At 52.4% G+C, this 26,554-nt stretch overlaps 1 protein-coding gene across 1 annotated transcript in view; it reads right to left on the reverse strand.

Annotated features, from left to right (window-relative positions):
- Window positions 1-468: 468 nt before the first annotated feature.
- Window positions 469-26,554, reverse strand: part of LOC140402352 (cystatin-like) — a 29,181-nt gene continuing 3,095 nt past the window's right edge. The window contains exons 2-3 of the mRNA XM_072493579.1: window positions 20,035-20,142; window positions 469-864 (exon numbers count right to left, since the gene is read on the reverse strand). Of these exons, the coding sequence (XP_072349680.1) occupies window positions 775-864; window positions 20,035-20,142 (198 nt within the window). The 3' untranslated portion in view covers window positions 469-774. The remainder of the gene's footprint in view (window positions 865-20,034; window positions 20,143-26,554) is intronic.

The raw sequence follows: 26,554 nt of genomic DNA on the forward strand, positions 1-26,554 counted from the left end.
AACAGTGTTCAGGGATTATGGGGAGACCGCAGGAGTATGACATTGAGATGGGGGATCAACCATGACTACATTGAATGACAGTGCATGCTCAAACGGTCAAGTGGCCCACTCCTGCTCCAATTTTCTACGTTTCTAGTCAAGAATTAGAACACAATAAAAATTCATACAATCCCCTTAGCCACCATGAGAAGAGTAGATAGGAAAATCTACTGGAGGCCACTGTTTCTGAAATTGTGAGTAGTTTGTTTAATACTGCACTTCATCCATCCCCAAAGGACCTAAACACAAGTATATTTAGGGGGAACAAGGTCTCTGCATCATAATTTAAAGGTTGATTTTCTCCATCCAATGGAATCCATAGAAACTTTGAGAGTCTCCACTAAAATTTAAATGAAAGCAACCTGGCAAGATAAAAAACAGTAACTGAAGTTGGAAATTCCTTCGGAGAAAATACAGGCAATAGCGGGCTTTCTGCAGGTCAGAATTTATTACACTGAAAATGCATACAGGTACATAAAGACATACCGCAATATCGCTTTCCTGAATCATATTCTTCAAGTTCAGTGTTTGCCGTTTCTATTTAGCCTTAAGAGGAAGCGACAATAATTTTGTTGTGTAGGTGATGCATTTAACATTTGTATAACATGATTTCGAAAAGAAAATAAAGGCAAGAGTTGCTATTAGTATACAACTTAAAAGCACAGTGGGAGCTTTTAGTTAACATATTAAACAGACGTGATCCAACTGCAAATTAATCTACTGCAATGCAGAAATTCAGTTGTTTGATGGTCTGCACGTTGTCTTTGTCAAAGACATTTGTCCTCTCCAAGGGACTGAAAGAACCACAAAGTTGCAAAATGTTTTCTGAAAGATTAAATGAATAGTTGGAAATTAGATTGCCTTCCAGGATTTATTCCTTCATTACTTAAACTTTATCATGTCATGTCTCCTCCAACAAGAGTGGTTTAAACCTGGAAGAAACTCTCTCCAATGACGACTAAGAATAGAAGTACAATTTTAATCCATTGGAGAAAATTGATGCAAATGTTTGAAATATTCAGTGAATCAAGAAAACAGAATCCAGGGATTCTGGCAGGTGAATTGAGAACTGAGGGCAGAGAACGCACATTCCCAGGATGGAACAGGACAGGGGTGGAGGTAATCATTTCCAGAATGATAGGTGAGCATTGTCAGGGGGTGCAGTGTTGTGGCAGGAGGGGCTGAACATTGTCAGGGAGGCATCCAGCTGAATCATTTTGGCTTTCCAGCTGATTAACTTAGAGCTGTGCTAATCGAACAAGGTGAAAACAGCAATTGGGAGTTTAAAATTCCCATGTGAGTACGGTATAATGGGCGAATCGTGGATGTTCTGCAGCCCCGACAGTGGCGCCGGTCCCCGAGCATTTCAGGACATGCTAATGGGCCTGCACCAGCGCAACGTGGAACAATGCAATTCTAATTGATGCCGGCGTCGGAATTGACACTGGAGGCCTGACAAGCTGGAGCTGCATATAAGCACTGCACTCCCCACACACTCTCATTCCAGCTAAGATGCCACCCGGTGGCGGCTATGGAGCGGTTGCGCACAGGGCAGCTCCTGCTTGAAGGTGTTGGTTTTGGCCCCTTTTACCCAAACTTTGGGGAATTTCGGCGGAAAGGTTGTGCAGAGAGTGGAGGGGCTGGTTTAGCTCAGTGGGCTAGACAACTGGTTTGTGATGCAGAACAAGGCCAGCAGTGCGGGTTCAATTCCCGTACCAGCTTACCCGAACAGGAGCCGGAATGTCGTGACTAGGGGCTTTTTACAGTAACTTCATACTTGTGACAATAAAAGGTTATTAGATATTATTATTAGATAGGTTGTCGCCCGGGTGGACATTTCTGTGGGTTCCCAAACTCAACAGAAGACAGTGAGAGCCCTGGCCAAAGAATTGGAGGAGACTCGGGGTGCAGCATCAATTAGAAAAGTAGCGGATGGGAAAGGGTCGTCGTCGACTGGAAAGCTGCAAATGGAGCAGTTGATGAGCTTTATTCAGACGGATTTCGGCAGCAGCATAAGGAAATGCAGAACGACTGGTCTAAGACGATTGAGGGGGCAGTGGCACCTCTTTGCGGGACCTTGGATCGGGTGGAGAAGAGCCTCGAGGTGCAAGGAGCGACAATCCAGGAAGTAGGGAAGGTGGTGTCAGACCAGAATGATTGGATTGTGTCGTTGGAGGTAGAGATGGTGATCCTGGGGGACCTGTATAAGACACTGCAAGCAACGGTGGCGGACAGGAAAATAGGTCCAGGTGGCAAAATCTGTGTATTGTGGGCATTCCGGAGGGAGTTGCAGGGATGCTGGCCAGGTTGGTGGAAGAGAAGGTGCTGGACAAGGCTCCAGAGGTGAATCGGGCCCACAGGTCCCTGAGGCAGAGACCAAGAGCGGGGGAGCCGCCACAGGCGGTGAATGTGCTATGCACAAGTTCCAGGACAAAGAAACGATTCTGAGGTGGGCCAGGGTCTGGTGGACTGTGAGTGGGAAGGAAGCCAAATCTGGATCTAAATTGGAGCAGAGCTGCCCAGGAGGCGGGCGGGGTTCAACAAGGCTAAGGCAGTGCTGTTTTGGTGCCAGATTCTGTTTGGGATGTTGTACCCGGTTAGACTATGGGTAACTTTTGAGGGCTGGGAATATTACTTTGGGATGCCAGAGGAGGCAAAAGACTTTATTAAGGAACATAAGCTAGGGGAGGTCTTGGGTGGAAGTGTTATCTCTGCAAAAGTTTGTTTACAGTTACTGTTTGCTGACTGGGAAATATTGGAAGGGTTGGTTGGTTTGTGGATTTTTTGCATCTTTTGTGTTGTTGGTCCATTTGTTCTCTCTTGTATTTTGGTATTTTGCACTGATTGCTGCTTGTTTTGGAGGGGGTCCTTCAGTGTTGGCAGTATGGTGTTTAGTTTTAATGCACTCTGTTGATTATGCTCAATGAGGGGCTGAGCTGGATTGGGGTGGGGCGGTTAGAGAATACTCTGTCGGGGGCCATGTTGGGATGAGGTTTGGAGAGGAGTAGGGGGGATGCAGGTCAGATGGGTAGAGGAGGGGGGGTTTGGGGGGGCCTTCGGGTGCCAGTCAATGGAAATGAAGTGGGGGGCTACGGTGTTTAGCTGGGGAGCGGTTCAGAGAGGAGTGGCTGGTAGGGAGGTGACGTGGCGGTTAAGGAGGATGAGTTTGGTCATGGAAGGGGCGGTGGGCCATCTTGGGTGGGCCCGATTTAAATTGGGGATGGGGAAACGGAGCTGAAGGGTGACGATAGAGGACTCTAGGGGGAGGGGAGGCGGAAGCCTCCGGTGAGAATCGTGACATGGAATGTCCGTGGGCTAAATGGGACGGTTAAGTGGTCCCGGGTGTTTGCGCATTTGAAGAGTTTGAGAGCAGAAGTGATTTTCTTGCAGGAGACGCATCTCCGTGTGAAAGATCAGATGAGGTTGAGGAAGGGGTGGGTGGAGAATGTTCCACTCGCGGTTTGACTCAAAGTCATGGGGTGTTGCCATATTGTTGAGCAAAGGGGAGCTAGGGAAGTGAGGGACTGGAGGGGAGAGGTTTGTGATAGTGAGTGGGGACTCCGGTGGTGTTGCTGAATATGTATGCGTCTAATTGGGTCGATACCGGATTCATGAACATGCTATTGGGGGCAATCCCGCACTTGGACTCTCACCAGCTAATTATGCGGAGGGGTGGGGGGAGATCTTAATTGTGTATTGGAGCCGAGTAGGATAGGTCGAGCCCCAAGTTGATGGGGAGGTCAATAATGGTGCGAGAGGATGGGGATGGTGGATCCGTGGAAGTTGGACACCTGGGAGAGAGGGAGTATTCCTTCTTCTCGCATGTGTATAGGGTTTATTCCAGGTTGACTTTTCTATGGTAAGCTGGGCGGTGTTGATGGGGATCGAGGGTGCAGAGTAAGCGGGGAAGAATGATTTCGCACCATGCTCCGCACTTTCTGGACGTGAGACTTGGTTTGGATCAGGCGCAGAGGCTGGGGTAGAGGTTGGATTTGTGGCTCTTGGCCGACAGGGCGTTCTGTGGGAAGGTGATGATGGCGATTAAGAATTATGTTGAGTCCAGATATGGTAATATTTGGAGTGTTGGAAGATCCAGGAGCCCAGTGGGTGGACGTTTTGGCCTTTGCATCCCTAGTGGCCCGGAGACGGATTTTGTTGGGATGGAGGGACTCGGAGTCTCCAAAGTCGGGGGTTTGGGTCAGTGACATGGCAGGGTATCTTAAGCTAGAGAAAATTAAGTTCACGTTAAGGGGTTCAGTACAGGGGTTCGATCGGAGGTGGCAGCCGTTCATCGACTTCTTCAAGGAAAATTGACCGTCAGTGGGGGGGTGGGGGGGCAGGAGGCATGGAAGGGGCGGATAAGGGCAGGGAATCTAATGTATGGGTAGTTAAGGTTTAGGGATGGGGGGAGTTGGGTGTGTTATTGCGGGGTTCTTGCGTGTGTTGGATCTCTCTGTTTAAAATGTTAAAAATGTTAATATTATAAATGCCTCAATAAAATATTTTCTAAAAAACAGAATTATGTTGAGCTCAGACTGGAGAGGTATCGGTAACCACGTTTTGGGAGGCCCTGAAGGCAATAATTCAGGGGGAAATTATTTGGTTCAAGGCCCATAAGGATAGGATGAGGAAGGAGGAGCATCGCGACTGTTGGATGATGTAGTAGAGGTGGATAGGAGATATTCTGTGGCCCCCACAAAGGAGTTGTTGGCTGAAAGGAAGAAGCTGAAGGGGCAGTTTGACCGGTTGACGACGGGTAGAGCGATGAGTCAGCTAAGGTGGGCGAATTTTATAAGTAGTTCGCGACGGAGCTGTCCCCCCACCTTTTGGGCATGTTCAGTGAAGTGGTGGAAAAGGGGGAGTTTCTGGATACGTTGGCGCAGTCGTCGATTTCACCGATTCCAAAAAAGGGGAAGGATCCATTGGAGTGCGGGTCCCATAGGCCCATCTCGCTGCTAAATACAGATGTGAAAGTCCTGGCAAAGATATAGGAGAGAAGGTTAGAGATGGGTGTATGCTGGAGGTGGTTTAGAGGACCAAATGGGCTTTGCGAAGAGGAGGTTATATTAGGAGGTTGCTGAATGTAATTATGACCCCGCCAGGGGGGCAAGTGCCGTAGGTGATAGTGCCCATGGACGTGGAGTGCCCATGGACGTCGAGATTGGGTAGAGTGCAGGTACCTGTTTGAGATTTTGGGGAGGTTTGGGTTTAGGCCGAGGTTTCTGGCGTGGGGCTGGTTGTTGTATGTGCCCCCATGGCAAGTGTGCGAACAAATGAGACGAACTTCCGGTATTCTGGATTGTATAAGGGTATGGGGTAGGGGTGCCTGCTGTTGTTTGTGTTAGTGATTGAGCCCTTGGCGATGGCACTTCTGGCCTCAGTTGAGTGGCAGGGGATTGAGAGGATGGACAGGGAACACCGGGGAATCTTGTACGCTGCTATTGTTCATGTCAGACCCGTTGGAAAGTATGGGCAGAATAATGGGCTCACTGGAGAAGTTTGGGTTTTTTAAGGTTATAAATTGAATGTAGAGAAAAGTGAGGTGTTTCCAGTGAATACGGTGGGGGACGACAATACCTGAGGGCTCTGCCATTTAAGGTGGCAAGGTAGCAGTTTCGGTACCTGGGGCTCCAGGTAATGCATGAGTGGGCTACAATGCATAGGTGGAACCTGAAGGGGTACGTGAAGGAAATCAAAGGGGATCTTAAAAGGTGGCAGGGGGACTTCCGGGTGCGGCGATGACCAGCTGAGTCGCACGTTTCGGCAGCTCCCTGTGAAACGGATTTTTGGGCTCTTGATAGGAGCCCCAACGGCAATTTTGACGGCTAAAAACACTGTGCGGTAAACCAGAAGGGAATCCCCCCTGGATACGGATGGAAAAAGGAGGAGAGAGTAGCCAGATTGCAGTGGATCCTTTAGAACAGCGGCAAGGAAGGCAAGCAAAAAGCAAGATGGCGTCGGAAGGTGGCAGTTTAACATGGGGCCCTGAACAACAAGAGTTCTTGAAATGCTGTGTGGAAGAGATCAAAAAGGAAATGAAGAAAGAGCTGTTGGCCCCGATACTACAGGCGATCGAAGGGCTAAAGGAGGAACAAAAGACCCAGGAGTGGGAGCTTCGGGTCGTGAAGGCAAAGGCAGCCGAGAATGAGGACGATATACAGGGCCTGGTGGTGAAGACGGAGACGCAGGAGGCACATCAGAAACGATGTGTGGAAAGGTTGGAGGCACTGGAAAACAACGCAAGGAGGAACAACCTGAGGATTCTTGGTCTTCCTGAAGGTGTGGAGGGAGCGGACGTCGGGGCATATGTGAGCACGATGCTGCACTCGTTAATGGGAGCGGAGGCCCCGGCGGGTCCGTTGGAGGTGGAGGGAGCATACAGAGTGATGGCGCGAGGACCGAGAGCAGGAGAAATTCCCAGAGCCATAGTGGTGAGATTCCTCCGTTTTAAGGATAGAGAAATGGTCCTTAGATGGGCGAAGAAAACTCGGAGCAGTAAATGGGAGAACGCGGTGATCCGCGTTTATCAAGACTGGAGTGCGGAGGTGGCGAGAAGGAGGGCGAGCTTTAATCGGGCCAAGGCGGTGCTTCATAAAAAGAAGATAAAATTTGGAATGCTGCAACTGGCAAGACTGTGGGTCACATATCGAGGGAGGCACCACTACTTTGAGACGGCGGATGAAGCGTGGACTTTTATTGTGGAAGAAAAACTGGAATGAGCGGGTTATTAAAAAGAACGTTCGAACAAAGTGGTGGGGCGAATGTGGGGGGCAAAGAGGGGTTTTATGTACTAATCCTGCGATGTGGTAACTTTTCTCTCTCCCACAGGTGGTGATGGGGGGAGGAGGGGAGGTGGAGGAGATGGGGCGTTGGCCATTGGGAGCGGGACCAAGGGAGAAGCGCGGGCTTGGTTCCCGCGCTATGATAATCATGGCGGGAATAGAGAAGCAGGAAGGAGGGGGCGTCGCACGGTGCGAGCCGAGGTCACGGGGGGAAGCCGAGGTCAGCCAGAGTTTGCTGACTTCTGGGAGCAACATGGGGGGAGTAATTACATGAGCGGGGGATCTAGCGGGTGGGGTGGGAGGGGGGAATTACTGGGTTGCTGCTGCTGGGGAGAGGGGGGAGCTGGTATGGGAGAGGATGGGCGGGGGGGCACCGCCTGGGGGAGATACAGCTGCGTGGGAACCGGGTGAGGAGCTGGAAAAAGGTGATGGCTAATCGACAAGGGGGGGGGGTAGGAAGCCCCCCAACTCGGCTGATCACGTGGAACGTGAGAGGGCTGAACGGGCCGATAAAGAGGGCACGGGTACTCGCACACCTTAAGAAACTTAAGGCAGATGTGGTTATGTTACAGGAAACGCACCTGAAACTGATAGGCCAGGTTAGGCTACGCAAAGGATGGGTGGGGCAGGTGTTCCATTCGGGACTAGATGCGAAAAACAGGGGGGTGGCTATATTAGTGGGGAAGCGGGTAATGTTCGAGGCAAAGACTATAGTGGCGGATAACGGGGGCAGATACGTGATGGTGAGTGGCAAACTACAGGGGGAGACGGTGGTTTTGGTAAACGTATATGCCCCGAACTGGGATGATGCCAATTTTATGAGGCGGATGCTAGGACGCATTCCGGACCTAGAGATGGGAAAGCTGATAATGGGGGGAGATTTTAATACGGTGTTGGAACCAGGGCTGGATAGGTCGAAGTCCAGGACTGGAAGGAGGCCGGCAGCAGCCAAGGTACTTAAAGATTTTATGGAGCAGATGGGAGGTGTAGACCCGTGGAGATTTAGCAGACCTAGGAGTAAGGAGTTCTCGTTTTTCTCCTATGTCCATAAAGTCTACTCGCGAAGAGACTTTTTTGTGCTGGGTAGGGCATTGATCCCGAAGGTGAGGGGAACGGAGTATACGGCTATAGCCATTTCGGATCACGCTCCACACTGGGTGGACTTGGAGATAGGGGAGGAAACAGGAGGGCGCCCACCCTGGAGAATGGACATGGGACTAATGGCAGATGAGGGGGTGTGTCTAAGGGTGAGAGGGTGCATTGAAAAGTACTTGGAACTCAATGATAATGGGGAGGTCCAGGTGGGAGTGGTCTGGGAGGCGTTGAAGGCGGTGGTTAGAGGGGAGCTGATATCAATAAGGGCACATAAAGGGAAGCAGGAGAGTAAGGAACGGGAGCGGTTGCTGCAAGAACTTTTGAGGGTGGACAGACAATATGCGGAAGCACCGGAGGAGGGACTGTCCAGGGAAAGGCAAAGGCTACATGTAGAATTTGACTTGCTGACTACAGGCACTGCAGAGGCACAATGGAGGAAGGCACAGGGTGTACAGTACGAATATGGGGAGAAGGCGAGCAGGTTGCTGGCACACCAATTGAGGAAAAGGGGAGCAGTGAGGGAAATAGGGAGAGTGAGGGATGAGGAAGGAGAGATGGAGCGGGGAGCGGAGAGAGTGAATGGAGTGTTCAAGACATTTTATAAAAAATTATATGGAGCTCAACCCCCGGATGGGAGGGAGAGAATGATGGGCTTCTTGGATCGGCTGGAATTTCCCAAGGTGGAAGAGCAGGAAAGGGTGGGACTGGGAGCACAGATCGAGGTAGAAGAAGTGGTGAAAGGAATTAGGAGCATGCAGGCGGGAAAGGCCCCGGGACCGGATGGATTCCCAGTCGAATTCTATAGAAAATATGTGGACTTGCTCGCCCCGGTACTGACGAGGACCTTTAATGAGGCAAAGGAAAGGGGACAACTGCCCCCGACTATGTCTGAAGCAACGATATCGCTTCTCTTAAAGAAGGAAAAGGACCCGCTACAATGCGGGTCCTATAGACCTATTTCCCTCCTAAATGTAGATGCCAAGGTCCTGGCCAAGGTAATGGCAATGAGAATAGAGGAATGTGTCCCGGGGGTGGTCCACGAGGACCAAACTGGGTTTGTGAAGGGGAGACAGCTGAACACGAATATACGGAGGTTGTTAGGGGTAATGATGATGGCCCCACCAGAGGGAGAAACGGAGATAGTAGTGGCGATGGATGCCGAGAAAGCATTTGATAAAAGTGGAGTGGGATTATTTGTGGGAGGTGTTGAGGAGATTTGGTTTTGGAGAGGGGTATGTTAGATGGGTGCAGCTGTTGTATAGGGCCCCAGTGGCGAGCGTGGTCACGAATGGACGGGGATCTGCATATTTTCGGCTCCATAGAGGGACAAGGCAGGGATGCCCTCTGTCCCCATTATTGTTTGCACTGGCGATTGAGCCCCTGGCGATAGCGTTGAGGGGTTCCAAGAAGTGGAGGGGAGTACTTAGGGGAGGAGAAGAGCACCGGGTATCTTTGTATGCGGACGATTTGCTACTATACGTGGCGGACCCGGCGGAGGGGATGCCAGAAATAATGCGGATACTTGGGGAGTTTGGGGATTTTTCAGGGTATAAATTGAACATGGGGAAAAGTGAGTTGTTTGTGGTGAATCCAGGGGAGCAGAGTAGAGAAATAGAGGACCTACCGTTGAGGAAGGTAACAAGGGACTTTCGTTACCTGGGGATCCAGATAGCTAAGAATTGGGGCACATTGCATAGGTTAAATTTAACGCGGTTGGTGGAACAGATGGAGGAGGATTTCAAGAGATGGGATATGGTATCCCTGTCAATGGCAGGGAGGGTGCAGGCGGTTAAGATGGTGGTCCTCCCGAGATTCCTCTTTGTGTTTCAGTGCCTCCCGGTGGTGATCACGAAGGCTTTTTTTTAAAAGGATTGAAAAGAGCATGATGGGTTTTGTGTGGGCCGGGAAGACCCCGAGAGTGAGGAAGGGATTCTTACAGCGTAGCAGGGATAGGGGGGGGGCTGGCACTACTGAGCCTAAGTGAGTATTATTGGGCCGCTAATATTTCAATGGTGAGTAAGTGGATGGGAGAGGAGGAGGGAGCGGCGTGGAAGAGATTAGAGAGGGCGTCCTGTAAGGGGACTAGCCTACAGGCTATGGTGACAGCCCCATTGCCGTTCTCACCGAGGAACTACACCACAAGCCCGGTGGTGGTGGCTACACTGAAGATTTGGGGACAGTGGAGACGGCATAGGGGAAAGACTGGAGCCTTGGGGGGGTCCCCGATAAGAAACAATCATAGGTTTGCCCCGGGGGGAATGGATGGGGGATATGGAATGTGGCAAAGAGCAGGAATAACGCAACTGAAAGATCTATTTGTGGATGGGAAGTTCGCGAGTCTGGGAGCGCTGACCGAGAAATATGGGTTGCCCCAAGGGAATGCATTCAGGTATATGCAACTGAGGGCTTTTGCGAGGCAACAGGTGAGGGAATTCCCGCAGCTCCCGACACAAGAGGTGCAGGACAGAGTGATCTCCAAGACATGGGTGGGGGATGGTAAGGTGTCAGATATATATAGGGAAATGAGGGACGAAGGGGAGACTATGGTAGATGAACTAAAAGGGAAATGGGAAGAAGAGCTGGGGGAGGAGATCGACGAGGGGCTGTGGGCAGATGCCCTAAGCAGGGTAAACTCGTCGTCCTCGTGTGCCAGGCTAAGCCTGATTCAGTTTAAGGTATTACACAGGGCACATATGACTGGAGCACGGCTCAGTAAATTTTTTGGGGTGGAGGATAGGTGTGCGAGGTGCTCGAGAAGCCCAGCGAATCATACCCATATGTTTTGGTCATGCCCGGCACTACAGGGGTTTTGGATGGGGGTGACAAAGGTGCTTTCAAAAGTAGTAGGAGTCCGGGTCGAACCAAGCTGGGGGTTGGCTATATTTGGGGTTGCACAAGAGCCGGAGTGCAGGAGGCGAGAGAGGCCGATGTTTTGGCCTTTGCGTCCCTAGTAGCCCGGCGCAGGATATTGCTAATGTGGAAAGAAGCTAAGCCCCCGGGGGTGGAGACCTGGATAAATGACATGGCGGGGTTTATAAAGCTAGAGCGGATTAAGTTCGTCCTAAGGGGGTCGGCTCAAGGGTTCACCAGGCGGTGGCAACCGTTCGTCGAATACCTCGCAGAAAGATAGACGGAATGGGAAAAAGGCAGCAGCAGCAGCCCAGGATCGGGGGGGGGGGGGGGGGGGGGGGGGGGGGAGGTGGAGGAGGAGGAACCAGAAGGACTCTCAGGGTTGTTAATATATACTGTATAGTATGTATAGGTCGTTGCTACAGATAATTATATATTGGACTGTTAAATTATATTTTTGGAGAGTGTTACTTGTGACAAGGCAGTTGCCAATTAGGGCTAGTTTTCATTTTTGTTATTTATTATTTATTCATTTTTTGTTTATAAAATAGGTCATTGTTATTTGTGTTGTTATAATATTGTGTAAAGGATGCACAATGTACTGTGTTGGTTGACCAAAAATTTTCAATAAAATACTTAATTTAAAAAAAAGGTGGCAGGGAGGGAGCAGGTGGTGAAGATGAAAATACTGCCAAGATTGCTATTCCGTGTTTTAGTCCCTCCCGATCCCCCCCCCCCTCACCCCCAGGTCTTTTTCCAGAGGGTGGATGCGCTAGTATCAGAATTTGTGTGGGCTGGGAAGATGCCAAGAGTGAAGAGGGCTTTGTTGCAAAGGCAGAGTCGGGAAGGGGAGTTGGCTCTTCCGAACCTGTTGCATTTATATTGGGCAGTGATGCGGAATGACTCGATGGTGGGAGGGGGAGGGGGTGGACAGGGTCAGGTTGGAGGAGGGGGTCTTGTAAGTTGCCTCTCGCTCTGAGGAAGCATACGGCGAGTCCAGTGATGGAGTCGACTATAAGAATCTGGAAGCAGCTGAGGAGGTACTTTAAACTGGGTCACATGTTGGTGTTGACGCCAGTGTGTGGGAATCATAGGTTCAAGCCGGAGGGGGGTGGATGGGATGTATAGGGGTGGATGTAGGGGCAGTACGTTAGAATAGTGGTTAGCACTGTTGCTTCACAGCACCAGGGACCCGGGTTCGATTCCTGGCTTGGGTCACTGTCTGTGCGGAATCTGCACGTTCTCCCCGTGTCTGTGTGGGTTTCCTCCGGGTGCCCCGGTTTCCTCCCACAAGTGCCGAAAGACGTGCTGTGAGGTGAATTGGACATTCTGAATTTTCCCTTTGTGTACCCGAACAGGCACCGGAATGTGGCGACTAGGGGATTTTCACAGTAACTTCCTTGCAGTGTTAATGTAAGCCTACTTGTGACAATAAAGATTATTATTATGATGGAAGGAGGAGGGGATTGGGCAGTTCAAAGGGGAACTTTGCTTGGCTAGAGCAGCGGGAGAGCTTTGAGTTACCAAGGGGGAGTGAGTTTAGGTACTGGCAGGTGTGGGACTTTGCGCATGAGGAGCTGCCTTCGTTCCCTCAGGTATCGGAGTATACGCTTCTGGAGAAACTGCTGCTCCCGGATGAGGTGGGAGATGGCAAAATTAGGGATACATATGGGTGGTTGAGAGAGCCGGGCAAGACAATACTGAAAAGGATCAAGCGGAAGTGGGAGGAGTTGGGGAGGGAGATATGATGGGAACTTTGGTGTGAGGTAATGCGGCGAGTGAACTCAACCTACTCCTGCACAATGAGTTTGATACAATTTATGGTGGTGCATGGGATCCACATGACTCAGGCTCGGATGAGTGTTTTTTTTCCCGGGGACAGCGGGTGCAAGAAGAGTGGGAGGGAGGCCGACAAATCATACTCATATGTTCTGGGGTATGAGGAATTGGACACCTTTTGGGAGACAATGTTCGGAACCCTATCAACGATTGTAGGGGTTGAGGTGAAGTAGGACCACATGGTGGCGATCTTTGGGGTGTTAGATGTGCCAGAGCTGTTAGAGGGGAAGGGGGCGGTGTCGTGGCCTTTGCCTTTCTGATTGCCCAGCTTTTGAATTGGAGGTCGGTTACGCCACCAGGGGTTGCAGCATGGCTGGGGGATCTGTACAAATTTCTCAGGTTGGAGATCAAATTTGCTTTAAGGGGGGTCAGAGGAGGGCTTTGAGGTATGGTGGAGGCCGTTCATGGCTATATTTGAGGAGCTGTTTGTTGTTGGGGGAGGGGGAATTAAAGGGGAAAAATGTAAACTACACTTTGATTGGATGTTAAGCGAGTGTTAATTTGTTGAATGTGTTTGGAATTAAATATCCTGTGCATAATATGTCCGCCCAGGAAAAGGCAGCCCTCAACCGCAGGAGCAGAGAGAAGACCAGAGAGGGCCCACCGCACCTGCAGTCCCTCACCGTAGCAGAGCACAGGGTGTTGGACCTGGTCGGTGGGGTTGTCATCGGAGACGCAAGTGAGCCCCCAACGATCCGATCTTGCAGGATCACCTGGCGGCGAGGCGACTCCCCCCCCCCCCCCCCCGCCGCCGCAACCCGGAGACTCATGAGTTGATGAGGCAGGACCTGTTGGTGACCCTCGCTCGCCACTGCGACCTCGCTCGCCACTGCGACCTCGCTCACCACTCCTTCAGCATATCGCCCCTCTGCTTCGCAATGTTGTGGAGGACGCAGCAGGCCACCACAATGAGTACACCGATGCACTGTTCGATCGCGCTCCTGGTCGCAGCATGAGCATCATTGTAGCGGTTCTCCACATTGGTGTGGCCTCCAGATAGGCGTCATCGGCCATGACTGCAGCGGATAACCCCTGTCGTCCAGGAGCCAACCCCTCACCCGGGGAGCACCTTGAACGTGTTGGGCACCTATGCACAGAGGTCTGGGAGATCTTGGAAGGACCCTGTTGCAATGAGGTTTAGGGTTCGTCATCCTCAGTCATTCCCCTGACTTTGCCCTCCACACCGCACCCCTGGCCCCGGTGCCTGGTATGGAGGAGGGGTTGGGGGGGTCTCTGACCTTGCCACCTGTCCCAGCCGGCAGGGGTGCTGGTGGCTGGCACCACCCATGCCAGAGGTACGCTCTATCCTCTGTCCTCCATCGTCCTGTGGGGTCCACTGTGGGTGTCCTTCTTGGCTGAGCCATGTGATACCCCGGCAGCAGGCACTAGGTTGTTGGGGGAGGGGTAGGGTGGGCGCAGTACGCCAAATGGCGTCATGCTTGGTGGCATGTGTGCGGGCAGGGCTCGGCCAAGGAGGTGTTCACCTGTTGGGACCATAGCTGCGATGTCTGTGGGTCCTTTATGCAGCTCACTGGTTGTGTCTACTTCTCTGGGACAGGGATGCAGTGGGCAGGCAGGGCTTGGTGACAGCTGACTCACTTTTTGTGAAACATTATGGGTGGGACTCTACGTCCAGGGCGGGCTAACTGAGGGTGTCACTGGCAGGACATCTGCTCTGCGAGAGGCAGCTGTGTCAAGGAGGATGCTTATGCCCACGGTACATGCGTCTGCCGGTCCATGCGCGTTCCATGGCTTCCCACTGCCCCTGCAGTGGGACAACGCTTCGGATGGGCGCACTGGGGAGTGCCAACACCTGATGGGCCACGGGCTGCACTGGGCCACGCCAATCCCATTGATGGCCATCGCTATCGAGGCACCGGAGCATGGCGTTCTGTTGGGCGCTGGCGCCAAGCTCGATTTTCGGCTGACGCGCAATTCTCCACCCATTCACGATTCGCAATACAAGCATCACTGGACGTAGAGTCCCACCCATAATGTTTCATAAAAAGTGAGCGAGAATTACACACAATAGTACAAAATAATATGAGATTAACGGAAATATTGCGATTTTCCATCGGCCAACGCCAAAAATTGGGAAAGCGATTGGATGGAGAATCGGTTATACGGCCAGAATTATGGCTGGTGCCTGGCGCCCCCAGAATGCCAAGCTCCGGTGCCTCGACAGTAGTGTCTATGCCTTCTACCCTGCGTGTCCAGTAAACGGCGTCGCATATCATTAGCAGGCCTGACCTGGCGTTCTTCGTGACCTCTGCGATGCTCCGCCGGGAGGAATTACCGACGGCGAGTTTCACTTGTAGTTTCACAAATCAGGAAACAGGCTGGTGAAAGTAAGAGAGAGGAAGTAGGACATGCAGAGGCATGACCGCGGACTGCCGGTCCTGACACTGGCAGGGCTGTCTGGGGGAGGTGGGAGATGTCTGCCAGGCCCGGAGAGGGCAGTTGGGGGGGACCGGGGCGCCCAGGCATAGACTGCCATTGCCGTGGCCTGCAAGGCAGCCATCTTGCTGCGCACCCCAATGACCACCGTCTGTGGCCCATGGTTGTGCAGTGACACCAACCAAATGGGTGCCCCCATCCCACCACCCAGCATTCTACCCCCCCTCCCCCCAAACAGGCCATCATCCGCCGGCAGGGCAGCATGCGGCCCACCCGAGGGGTGAGGAGGGCAGAGTGCCAGGGGGAGCGATCGAGGGTGGATGTGGGGGGGGGGAAGGGCTGCAGACCAGGGCCACAGTGTAGCCTGTTGAACCTGTTTAGGGACGCGGATGCGTACCATACTTCGGAATCCAGCCAGGAATGGTGGTCTGCATCCTCGTTGACGCAGCCCTGGGGGATGCACTGAGGTTTATGAGCTGGAACTGCTCAGGGAGGACACTGCAGCAGCGGAGCCTGCCCCAGAGGAACAAGAGCCAGCTGGTGAGGATGGAGAGCCGGCCGCGCAACAGACCGAGGAGGAGGTGGGAAGGAGGCACCGCATGAGGCCTCATGTGTACCAGCAGCGCCTGTCATTCGAGGACTTCTGGACCGGGCATTACATCGCAGACTCCGGCTTAGATGGGGGACAGTGCAACACATCTGCCAGATCATGGTGTACCTGCACTGCGGGGGTATTGGGGAAGGACCCCGTTACTGGTGGCTGTCAAGGTGACGGTCACCCTGAACTATTACGCCACAGGGTCCTTCCAGGCGCAGAATGGGGTCCTGTGTGGGATCTCACAGACCTCGATGCACAGGTGCATCCCGTCATCACGAAGACCCTATATGCCCGGTCGGTACGATCTATCAAATTCAGTGTGGACCGAGCCCACCAGGATACCCGGGCAGTGGGGTTCGCCACCATCGCAGAGATGCCCCGGTTCCAGGGAGTGATCGATGAGATGTATGTAGCCCTATGAGCACCGGCCCATGATCGGCCGGTCTTCATAAACCCTAAGGGGTTCCACTCTATGAACGTGCAGCTGGTGTGTGACCATGAGATGCACATGATGCACGTCTGCGCCCGATGCCAGGGCAGTGTACAAACGCCTTCGTCCTGGCACACTCGACGGTTCCGGACCTCTTTGAAGCACACCCCCAGCTGAGGGATTGAGTCCTGGTCACCAGGAGCTATCCGCTGTTTTCAGGGCTGATGACACCTATCCGGAGGCCATAGACCGATGCGGCGACCCACTACAAAAACGCCTATGATGCAACCAGGGGCATGATCGAGTGGTGCTTCAGCATCCTGTAGATGCGGTTCAGGTCTCTGGACACCTCTGGAGGGACCCTCTAGTATAGCGCTTGGAGAGTCTCCCACATCGTAGTGACCTGCTGCGTCCTCCACAACATCACGCAGCAGAAGGGCGACATGCTGGAGGAGGAGGATGAATGCCAGACCCTCATCCGACGAGGAGGATGCGGAGGAGGGCAAGGATGGACAGGGCAAGGGGCCCCCCCTGTCTCTACCCCCTTCCCCACTCCCAGAAGTGCCTCCTCTGCAGCCAGCCCAGCCCAGCCCATGTCTCACACCCTTCTGACAGAGGCAGGTTGAAACGTTGTGAACAGGGGCGAAGTTCTCCGGAAACGGCGCGATGTCCGCCGACTGGCACCCAAAACGGCGCCAATCAGACGGGCATCGCACCGCCCCAAAGGTGCGGAATGCTCCGCATCTTTGGGGGCCGAGCCCCAACATTGAGGGGCTAGGCCGACGCCGGAGGAATTTCCGCCCTGCCAGCTGGCGGCAACGGCCTTTGTTGCCCCGCCAGCTGGCGCGGAAATGACATCTCCGGGCGGCGCATGCGCGGGAGCGTCAGCGGCCAGCTGACAGTTTCCCACGCATGCGCAGTGGAGGGAGTCTCTTCCACCTCCGCCATGGTGGAGACCGTGGCGGAGGCGGAATGGAAAGAGTGCCCCCACGGCACAGGCCCGCCCGCGGATCGGTGGGCCCCCCGATCGCGGGCCAGGCCACCGTGGGGGCACCCCCCGGGGTCAGATCGCCCCGCGCCCCCCCCCAGGACCCCGGAGCCCGTCCACGCCGCTTTGTCCCGCCGGTGAGGTAGGTGATTTAATTTACGCCGGTGGGACAGGCAATTTATCGGCGGGACTTCGGCCCATCCGGGCCGGAGAATCGAGCGGGGGTGGGCCTGCCAACCGGCGCGGTGCGATTCCCGCCCCCACCAAATAGCCGGTGCCGGAGACTTCGGCAACCGGCGGGGGCGGGATTCACGCCAGCCCCCGACGATTCTCCGACCCGGCGGGGGGTCAGAGAATGTCGGCCCAGGTGTTTATTGGAAAATGTTGAACATATATATGCAGGTTTGTGCCCTAGCCTGTAACACTATATTGTGTGCTTCACCCATGCCAACCTAACTTGTGTCAACCTTCCTGGCCTTACGGGCCCGAACGCTATGCCTAGGTGGATCCCTAGGCATAGCGTTTAGGAGTGGAAGAGGAGGCCTGCTGCGATATGTGCCCTGTGACCTGGGTCCCCTTTGGAGGTCATCTTCTAGGGCAATCGGGCCTGGATGGACCAGACTGCTGTGCAGTGTCCCATGTGGCGTGGTGCCGCCCAGGTCTGCCTGCTGCCCATCATATGCGCCAGGGGCAGGAGGGGAGAGGGGGGATTCCCAGGCGCTGTGGTGTTCCACCTCTCCTGCGGAAATCAAGAGCACAGCCCCATCGCCTCCTCCTCCTCCCCCCTCAGTGTGCCGCTGGCCCTTGGGCTCCTCCATGGGACGGGTGTAGAGCGGAGCTAACCCCGGAGACTCCCCTGCCACCTGGCACTGCCAGTCCTGGAGGCCCGCACCCATCTCAACCAGTGACTCAATACTCACGGCCATGGAGCACAGGGAGTGGACCACCTCCCTCTGGAACCGTGTCACATCACCCTATGACTGTGCCACCATCTTATGGATCTGTGCACATCAGTCAGTGACTGCACCATCTCCCTCTAGGTCTGTGCCACATCAGCCAGCAACAGTACCACCTCCCTCTGTGCCTGGCTCAGGTCAGCCAGCGCCCAGGCAATGCCGCCAACGCACTCAGCCATGACCAGCTGTGACTGGGCCACGCTCTGCAGCACAGCTGCAATGTACAGGTTGCCCACTGACGCCACCAATGGGGTGTTGGCCTGGGAACATGCATCATCGGCACCACCTCCTGCCCCTGCAGGCGGCTGAACTCCTCCAGCTGAACCTTCAGTCACTGTTTCTGGCTCTGTGACTACATCTCCACTATCAATCAGATCGCCCTTTCCAGAAACCTGTCTTGATGGCAGCTAATCCCTGGGGTCGGGCCACCTTCCGACTGTCCGTCCCCTTAGGGGTTCCTACCTCCACCTGATGTATCACAGCACATCTGTGGTGCGCACCAGATAATGCTCCAGGGGCCACTTCACTAACATGCCCAATAGAGGGAAGTGTCTCTGGGATGGTGGAAGTTAATGGAGACAGCTGTTTTGGGAAGCCAGTGTTGTCCCCGGACTGGTGCTCCAGTGTGTCTCGGGCTGCGGTTCGAGGGCTCTCGTCGCTGTCCGTGTCCTCTTCCTCGCCGTATCCGTTTGCGGTTGTGGTTGGGATTGGGGGACAGCAGAAGGGCCCGTCTCATCGCCAGGGGATTCTGCAAGACACAAGACATGACGCATGATTGGATCGCAGTTAGGATGGTGGTGGAGGAGGGGTGTGGGAATGGTGGTAATACACATGCAACTCCATCTACAAGTTTGCTGACGACACGACCATAGTCGGGTGGATCTCAAATAACGATGAGTGAGAATACAGGAGGGAGATAGAGAACCTAGTGGAGTGGTGCAACGACAACAATCTCTCCCTCAATGCCAGCAAAACTAAAGAGCTGGTCATTGACTTCAGGAAGCAAAGTACTGTACACACCCCTGTCAGCATCAACGGGGCCGAGGTGGATTTCATTTCCAATCTAACAACATTTAAATAATAACTCTGCGATTCTGTTTCTTGTCCAGTGGATAACTTCACATTTAACCATGTTATACTGGATCTGCCATGTATTTGCCCACTCACTTAACTTGTCCAAATCACCTTGAAGTCTCTTAACATCCTCCTTACCACTCACATTTCCACCAAGTTTTGTGTCATCAGAAAACCTGGAAATATTACATCTGGCTCCCTCATCCAAATCATTAATGTATATTGTGAAAAGCTGGGGCCTAAGCACTGATCCCTGAAGGAATATATTGCCCTCAATCCCATGCGTTTTAATTTTGCACACTAACCTCTTATGTTGGACTTTGTCAAAGGTTTTCTGAAAATCCAAATACACCACAACCACTGGCTCGCCCTTATCTATTCCAATAGTTACATCCTCAAAAAACTCCCAAGAGATTTGTCAAACATGATTTCCCTTCCATAAATCCATGTTGACTTGGTCCAATCCATTGATAGTTTCTAAGTGCCCTGTGTTCACATCCTTTTATCATATTTCCCAACTACAGATATTAGGCTAACCGGTCTATAATTCAGTTGTCTCCCTCCTTTTTTATATATAGCAGGGCTACATATGCTTCATTTGTCACCCTTCAATCTGCTGTACTGTTCCAGAAGGAAGATGACAAACAATGCATCCATTATTTCCATGGCCAACTCCTTGTACCCTGGGATGTAGATTATCAGGCCCTGAGGATTTATCCCAATTCAGTCCCATTCATTTGTCCAACAGTATTTTTTTAATAATTCAAATTTCCTTCAAATTCTTGGCTCAGTATCATTTCTGGGAAATAAAGTAGTTGTTTAATTGTTCTGCCATTTCCTTATTCTCTATTATAAATTCTCCCATTTCAGACTGTAAGGGACCAACATTTTATCTTTTTACATAATTATAGAAGCTTTTACAGTCCGCTTGTATGTTACAGAAATTCTGTGCTCCATTATTGTAAAAACAAAATGTAAAGTTTTACCTGCGGAGTTGCTGCAAAATCACAGGTTTCCAAATCATGAACCTCGCTCTGCTTACATTGTGTTCTCCCCAGTTCAACCTCAAAAATGTACTTCATCCCAGCAACAGCCTGAAAGGAAGAAAACATGTTACAAAAAATCAAGCCCAAACAGGTGAAAACCATGAGGCATCAACCCTAATGTCAGAATACTTTTCTGCAACGGTTAAATACATACCACTCCTGACAATTCGTTTCTGCATAAAATGTAACCCCCTGTAATCTGAATTAAGCATGGGCACACGAACAAGAACTTTTTTTTTTAATTTAGAGTACCCATCATTTTTTCCAATTATGGGGCAATTTAGCATGGCCAATCCACCTACCCTCACATCTTGGGGTTGTGGGGGCGAAACACACGCAAACACAGGGAGAGTGTGAAAACTCCACATGGACAGTGATCCAGAGCCAGGGACCTTGGCGCCGTGAGGCAGCAATGCTAACCGCTGCGCCAACCTGCTGCCCAAGAATTTGTCAGAAATGTTAATTTTCACAATTTCAATTAAATAACTTTTTTTTTAAAACAAACAATTTTATTGAGGTATTTGTTGGCATTGTAAACAGTTACAGATTACAGAAATATGCAAACATCAACGGAAAACCAACACTTCAACCAAACCAGAATGCACATACCCGCTCCTCTCCCATAGACACTACCCGCCTATTTAGCCCTCCTACTCTACTCTAATCTCCCCCTCCCCCCACACCCCCCCCTGCTGACGTTCACTCTCCCGCGAAGAAGTCAATGAATGGTTGCCACCTTCGGGCGATCCCCAATACAGATTCCCTCAAGGCGAACTTGATTTTTTTCCATACCCAGAAAACTTGACATGTCCGAAAGCCATAGTTCGGTCTTCGGGGGTTTTGAGTCCCTCCATGCCAGCAGTATTCGCCGCCGGGCTATTAGGGAAGCAAAGGCCAGAACATCGACCTCTTTCTTCCCCTGGACTCCCGGGTCGTCCGAAACCCCGAAAATTGCCACCCCTGGACTCATCATCACCCTTGTTTTCAGCACCCGGGACATGACGTCCGCAAATCCCTCCCAATACCCCCTAAGCTTAGGACATGCCCAAAACATGTGAACGTGGTTCGCTGGTCCTTCCGCGCATCTAGCGCACTTGTCCTCTACCCCAAAGAATTTGCTCATCCGAGCTACCGTCATGTGGGCCTGGTGAACGACCTTAAATGGAATCAGGCCGAGCCTGGCACATGTTGCGGTTGAGTTTACCCTAGTCAGGGCTTCCGCCAACAGCCCGTCAAAGAACAAACAAAGAACAAAGAAATGTACAGCACAGGAACAGGCCCTTCGGCCCTCCAAGCCCGTGCCGACCATACGGCCCGACGAAACTACAATCTTCTACACTTCCTGGGTCCGTATCCTTCTATTCCCATCCTATTCATATATTTGTCAAGATGCCCCTTAAATGTCCCTATCGTCCCTGCTTCCACTACCTCCTCCGGTAGTGAGTTCCATCTTCCATCGTCCTCCATCTTCCCGCCGAGCTCCTCCACCCATTTGAGTTTCAGTTCCTCCGTCTGGGACTCTTCCCCTTCAATTAAATAACTTAATCCTTCAACTGTTTTTACCATTCACAAATTATATTTTGGCTTGCTATTCACAATGTAACTCAATTTCCAGGCAATCCCACTGACATTGAAAGTGAAATTGAAAAGCTGTCAGTACAATTTTGTCAGTGATTTAACAAAGGTTTGTGGTAGTTTTCACTGGCAAATCAAAGTGTTACTGGCAAATCAAAGTGTTATTTGTGACCATTGGGAAATGTCCCTTAATTCAAAGTTATTGGGCGGGATTCTCCGTTGGCCATCGCCTGAATCAGGAAACGCGACTGGGCGGAGAATCGGTTCTGATGCCAAAATCGTGGCGTGCTCTGGGTTCACGCCAAATCGCAATTCTCCGGTACCTCGACAGTGGCGTCAATGCGTTCCACTCCGCACAGTAAACGCCATTGGCATATCATTAGTGGGCCTGACGCAGTATTCTCCGGGGCCTCGGCGATTCTCTGCCTCCACTGGGGGAATTCCCAATGGTGAGGTTCACTTGTGCTTTTGAAAATCGAGATACAGGCACCGTGGCTGCTGAGGGAGATAGGGGAGGTAGAACATGGAGAGGCACAACAGGGGTCTGCAGGGTTGGACACTGGCTGGGCTGGTGTGGGCCCTGCCAGGGCCGGGGAGCAGGGTGACCCCCACGGAACTGGGGTGGTGTCCCGGCACGGACCGCCATTGCCACAGCCTGCAAGGCAGCCATCTTGCTGCGCACCCTACTGACCAGGCTCCTTGGCCCCTGATTCCTCAGAGTGACACTGGCAGTATAGGTGCTCTCACCCCCGCACACAAGCCCCCCCCCATCCCCCCCCCCCCCCCCCCCCCCCCCCCATCCCATGGCCAGATGCTCCACGGTGCTGGCACCGATGGAGCCAGCTGTACTGGGATTTGGGGGGGGGGGAACATGAGGCAAGAGGGTTCACAGTGCCAACTGGAGCCACCATGTGGCCTGTTGGATCTGTTTGGGCATGAGGGTTACCACCATGCTAACATGTCAGCTTTCACCCCCTGCAGACAATGGATATTGGAATACAACCTGCAACGGTGACCTTCCTCCTAGTCGCTGCAGCCGTGGGGGATGCACTGAGGCTGTACGAGGACCTGTGGAGCCTGCCCAGAGGAACTGGAGGCAGCTACTGAGGATGAAGAGCCGGCCGCCAACAGGCCGAGGAGGGGTAGGAGGATGTGGAAGGTAGGCACTCCATGAGGCCTCGCGTGTTTCGGCAGCGCCCGTCATTCAAGGACCTACCAGACCAGGCATGCCATCGAAGACTCCAGCTGAGCAGGAGGACAGTGCGACAAATGTGCCAGATCATGGCGGTCTGACAACGCGGAGGGAATGGGGGAGGACATCCGTTCTCGGTGCCCGTCAACTAACCCCGGTCGCGTTCCGGGTGCGGCGATGACCAGCTAAGTCGCACGTTTTGGCAGCTCCCGGTGGAACGGACTTTTGGGCTCTTATTAGGAGCCCCAACGGCAATTTAAACGGCCAAAAACACTGTGCGGTAAACCAGAAGGGAATCCCCCCGGACACTCATGGATAAGGGAGAGGATAGCGGGCGGATTGCGGAGGATCCTCTGGAGCAGCGGCAAGAAAGGCAAGCTCAAAGCAAGATGGCGTCGGAAGGTGGCCGTTTGTTATGGGGCCCGGACCAACAAGAGTTCCTGCGGCGCTGTGTGGAAGAGCTGAAAAAGGAGTTGAAGAAGGAGCTGTTGGCCCCAATATTACAGCCGATTGAAGGGCTAAAGGAGGAGCAGAAGACCCAAGTGCAGGAGTTTCGGGTCGTGAAGGCAAAGGCTGCTGAAAATGAAGACGAAATACAGGGCCTGGTGGTGAAGACAGAGACGCACGAGGCACAGCACAAAAGGTGTGTGGAAAGGCTGGAAGTACTGGAGAATAATTCGAGGAGGAAGAATTTAAGGGTTCTGGGTCTTCCCGAAGGCCCGGGCGGGTCCTCAGGGGTGTTTTTGTGTAGATATTTGTATTAGGCTATGTATATTGGATTGTTTGATTTTATTTTTGGAGAGTTATTATTTTTGATATGGCAGTTGCCATTTAGTTTATATATTATTTATTTATTTGTTTAAAACGGCCACTGTTATTTATACTGTTTTACTGTTGTAAAAAGGAAAACCTTTGTATTGTTTTGTTTGGCAAAAAAAAATATGAATAAAATATATATTTTTTTAAAAATTAACCCCGGTCGCCCTGAACATTTACGCCACGAGCTCCTTCCAGGCGCCGAATGGGGACCTGTCCGGGATCGCACAGAGCTCGGTGCACAGTTGCATGTGCGACATCACGGAGGCCCCATATGCCCAGTCAGCACAATTTCCACATTTCACTGTGGACCGAGCCCACTAGGATCTATGGGTAGCAGGATTCGCCGCCATCGTCCAGATGCCCCGGGTGCAGGGGGTGATTGACAAGAAGCATGTCGCCCTACGAACGTCTGCAGATGACAGGCCCGAAAGGGGTTCCACTCGATGGACGTGTAACTTGTGTGTGACCATCAGATGTGCATCTTGCACACCCGGGCCCGACACTTCATCCTGGCACACGCGACGATTCTCGGTTTCTTCAAGGCGTACCCCCCGCTGGGGGATTGGCCCCTGGACAACACGGGTTATCCACTGAGATCGTGGCTGAAGACATCTATCTGGAGGCCACAGACCGACACAGAGATCTGCTACAACAACGGCCAAGCAGCGACCAGGGGCGTGATCAAGGGGTGCTGAAGATGCGGTGCGGGTGCCTGGAATGCTCTGGAGGGGCCCTCCAGTATGGTGCTGGGAGGGTCACCTGCATCGTGGCACTATTCTGCTGCATCCGCCACAATATCACGCAGCAGAGCGGCGACGTGCTGGAGGAGAAGGATGAATGCCAGGCCTCCTCCAACGAAAAGGATGCGGGGGAGGGGGAGGATGGACAGGACATAGGGCTCAGGCAGGTGCCGCACAACGTATACGCCAGGGCCAACGGGCACGGGACACGCTGATTGCCTCCAGGTTCGCTAACTGGCTGGTGGTGGTGGTTTCGGGGGGGTGGAGAGCACACTGGCCAGGGACATGGGCACCGCATCCCACCTGCAAACACCATCTCCTACCCCCTACATCCACCCCCCCCCCCCGGCCTGCAAATCCCTCAGAGATATCTTCTGCCGCACTACGGGGTGCGGGCCCTGTGTTGGCAGCAACAGTGGGTCTGGTCCATGGGATAGAGGTTGATGACAAACCGTGTGCGACAAACTCTGGTGCTCTGCATCATTCAGCAACGTCTGACTGCTGCTCACAGTACTACTTTCCACCATCCACCTGGGTGATCCCTGCATGCGAGCTGGCCATTCCATCACACAGACCCATCGAATCCCCTGGGCAGGGGGGGGTGCTGGCTGAACTCTGGACTGCGGTCCCCGAGTCAAGCCCATCCCCAATGTCCGCTCATACCCACTGCCCCCCGCCCCCCCCCCCTCCACACCCACTCTGCGGCCAGCCCGGTCTCCTCACACCCCTTTGACTAGAGCATCGAGGCTTGTTTTATCATTGTGCACAGATGTTTAATGTGAAAACATATATACAGATTTCTGACCTAGCCCCTATCACTAAACTGTGCCCTGCACCCGTGCCAACATAACTGGTGTCTAATTTTTTGGCCTTACTGTCCCTAACGCTACATCTCGGTAGATCCCCAGATGGTATATCAGGAGTAGAGGCGGCCTGCTGTGTTTACCACCCTGTGACGTGAGTCACCTTTGGCGGGTGTCTTCTGGGGCGACTGGGCCTGGATGGGCCCAGCTGCTGCTCAGGTGTCCCAGGTGGCAGGCAGCGCAGTGGCGCAGTGGGCTAGCCCTGCTGCCTCACGGCACCGAGGTCCCAAGTTCGATCCCGGCTCTGGGTCACTGTCCGTGTGAAGTTTGCACATTCTTCCCATGTTTGCGTGGGTTTCACCCCCACAACCCAATGATGTGCAGGGTAGGTGGATTGGTCACGCTAAATTGCCTCTTAAAGAAAAAAAAGAATTGGGTGCCCTCAAAAAATTTTTTTAAATATCATATCCCATTGTGGAAATATGTCAAGACCTTGGCGAGGGTAAAGGAGATTTGCTAGAATGCCATCTGGGAAGAAGAACTTTATATGTGGAGAGACTAGATAAGCTGGATTGTTTTCTTTAGAACGGAGATCAATGGAAGATTTAATTGAGCTGGTCAGAATTGAGGAGTTTTGATAGAGCACATTGGTTAGCACTGTTGCTTCACAGGGTTCAGGGCTCAATCGCCATTTGGATCACTCTTGTGCGGAGTCTGCACGTCCTCCCTGTGTCTGCGTGGGTTTTCTCCTGTTTCCTCCCACAAGTCCCGAAAGACGTGCTTGCTAGGTGAATTGGACATTTTGAATCCTCCCGCTGAACCCGAGCAGGCGCCGGAGTGTGGTGACCAGGGGATTTTCACCGTAACTTCATTACAGTGTTCATGTACGCCTACTTGTGACACTAGTAAAGATTATTATTATTAATCCGGGCTGGCCATGGGGGGTTGTACCATCAGAGATGCCAATCCTTCTGTCCACTCGGGTCAATGCAAAGATTGCATTGTACCATTCGAAGAGAAGCAGTGGAGGTACAACGAATAGACCTTTCATCCTAACCATTTTTTTTTTTACACACTAGAACATGAGTCCTAATCATAATTACTCACACTGTTCCCCTATCTAATCAAAAATTGAATATTGGCAGTATCTGTCTCAGCCATTAAACCCTAGAAGTGAATTCCACAACTTCAACTCTGAGGTTTCTTGGCTCTTAAAACTTTCTCCTGCCCCCATTCTGAATCCTATACAGTATTTTATCCATTTCCTCTCACTGCTGACTTCAACTACTGGAAACAGCGTGCTTCCCATCCTTTTGCAATTTTAAACAATT

The sequence above is a fragment of the Scyliorhinus torazame genome, chromosome 1 (genome assembly GCF_047496885.1).
Source record: "Scyliorhinus torazame isolate Kashiwa2021f chromosome 1, sScyTor2.1, whole genome shotgun sequence".
NCBI classification, from domain to species: Eukaryota; Metazoa; Chordata; class Chondrichthyes; order Carcharhiniformes; family Scyliorhinidae; genus Scyliorhinus; species Scyliorhinus torazame.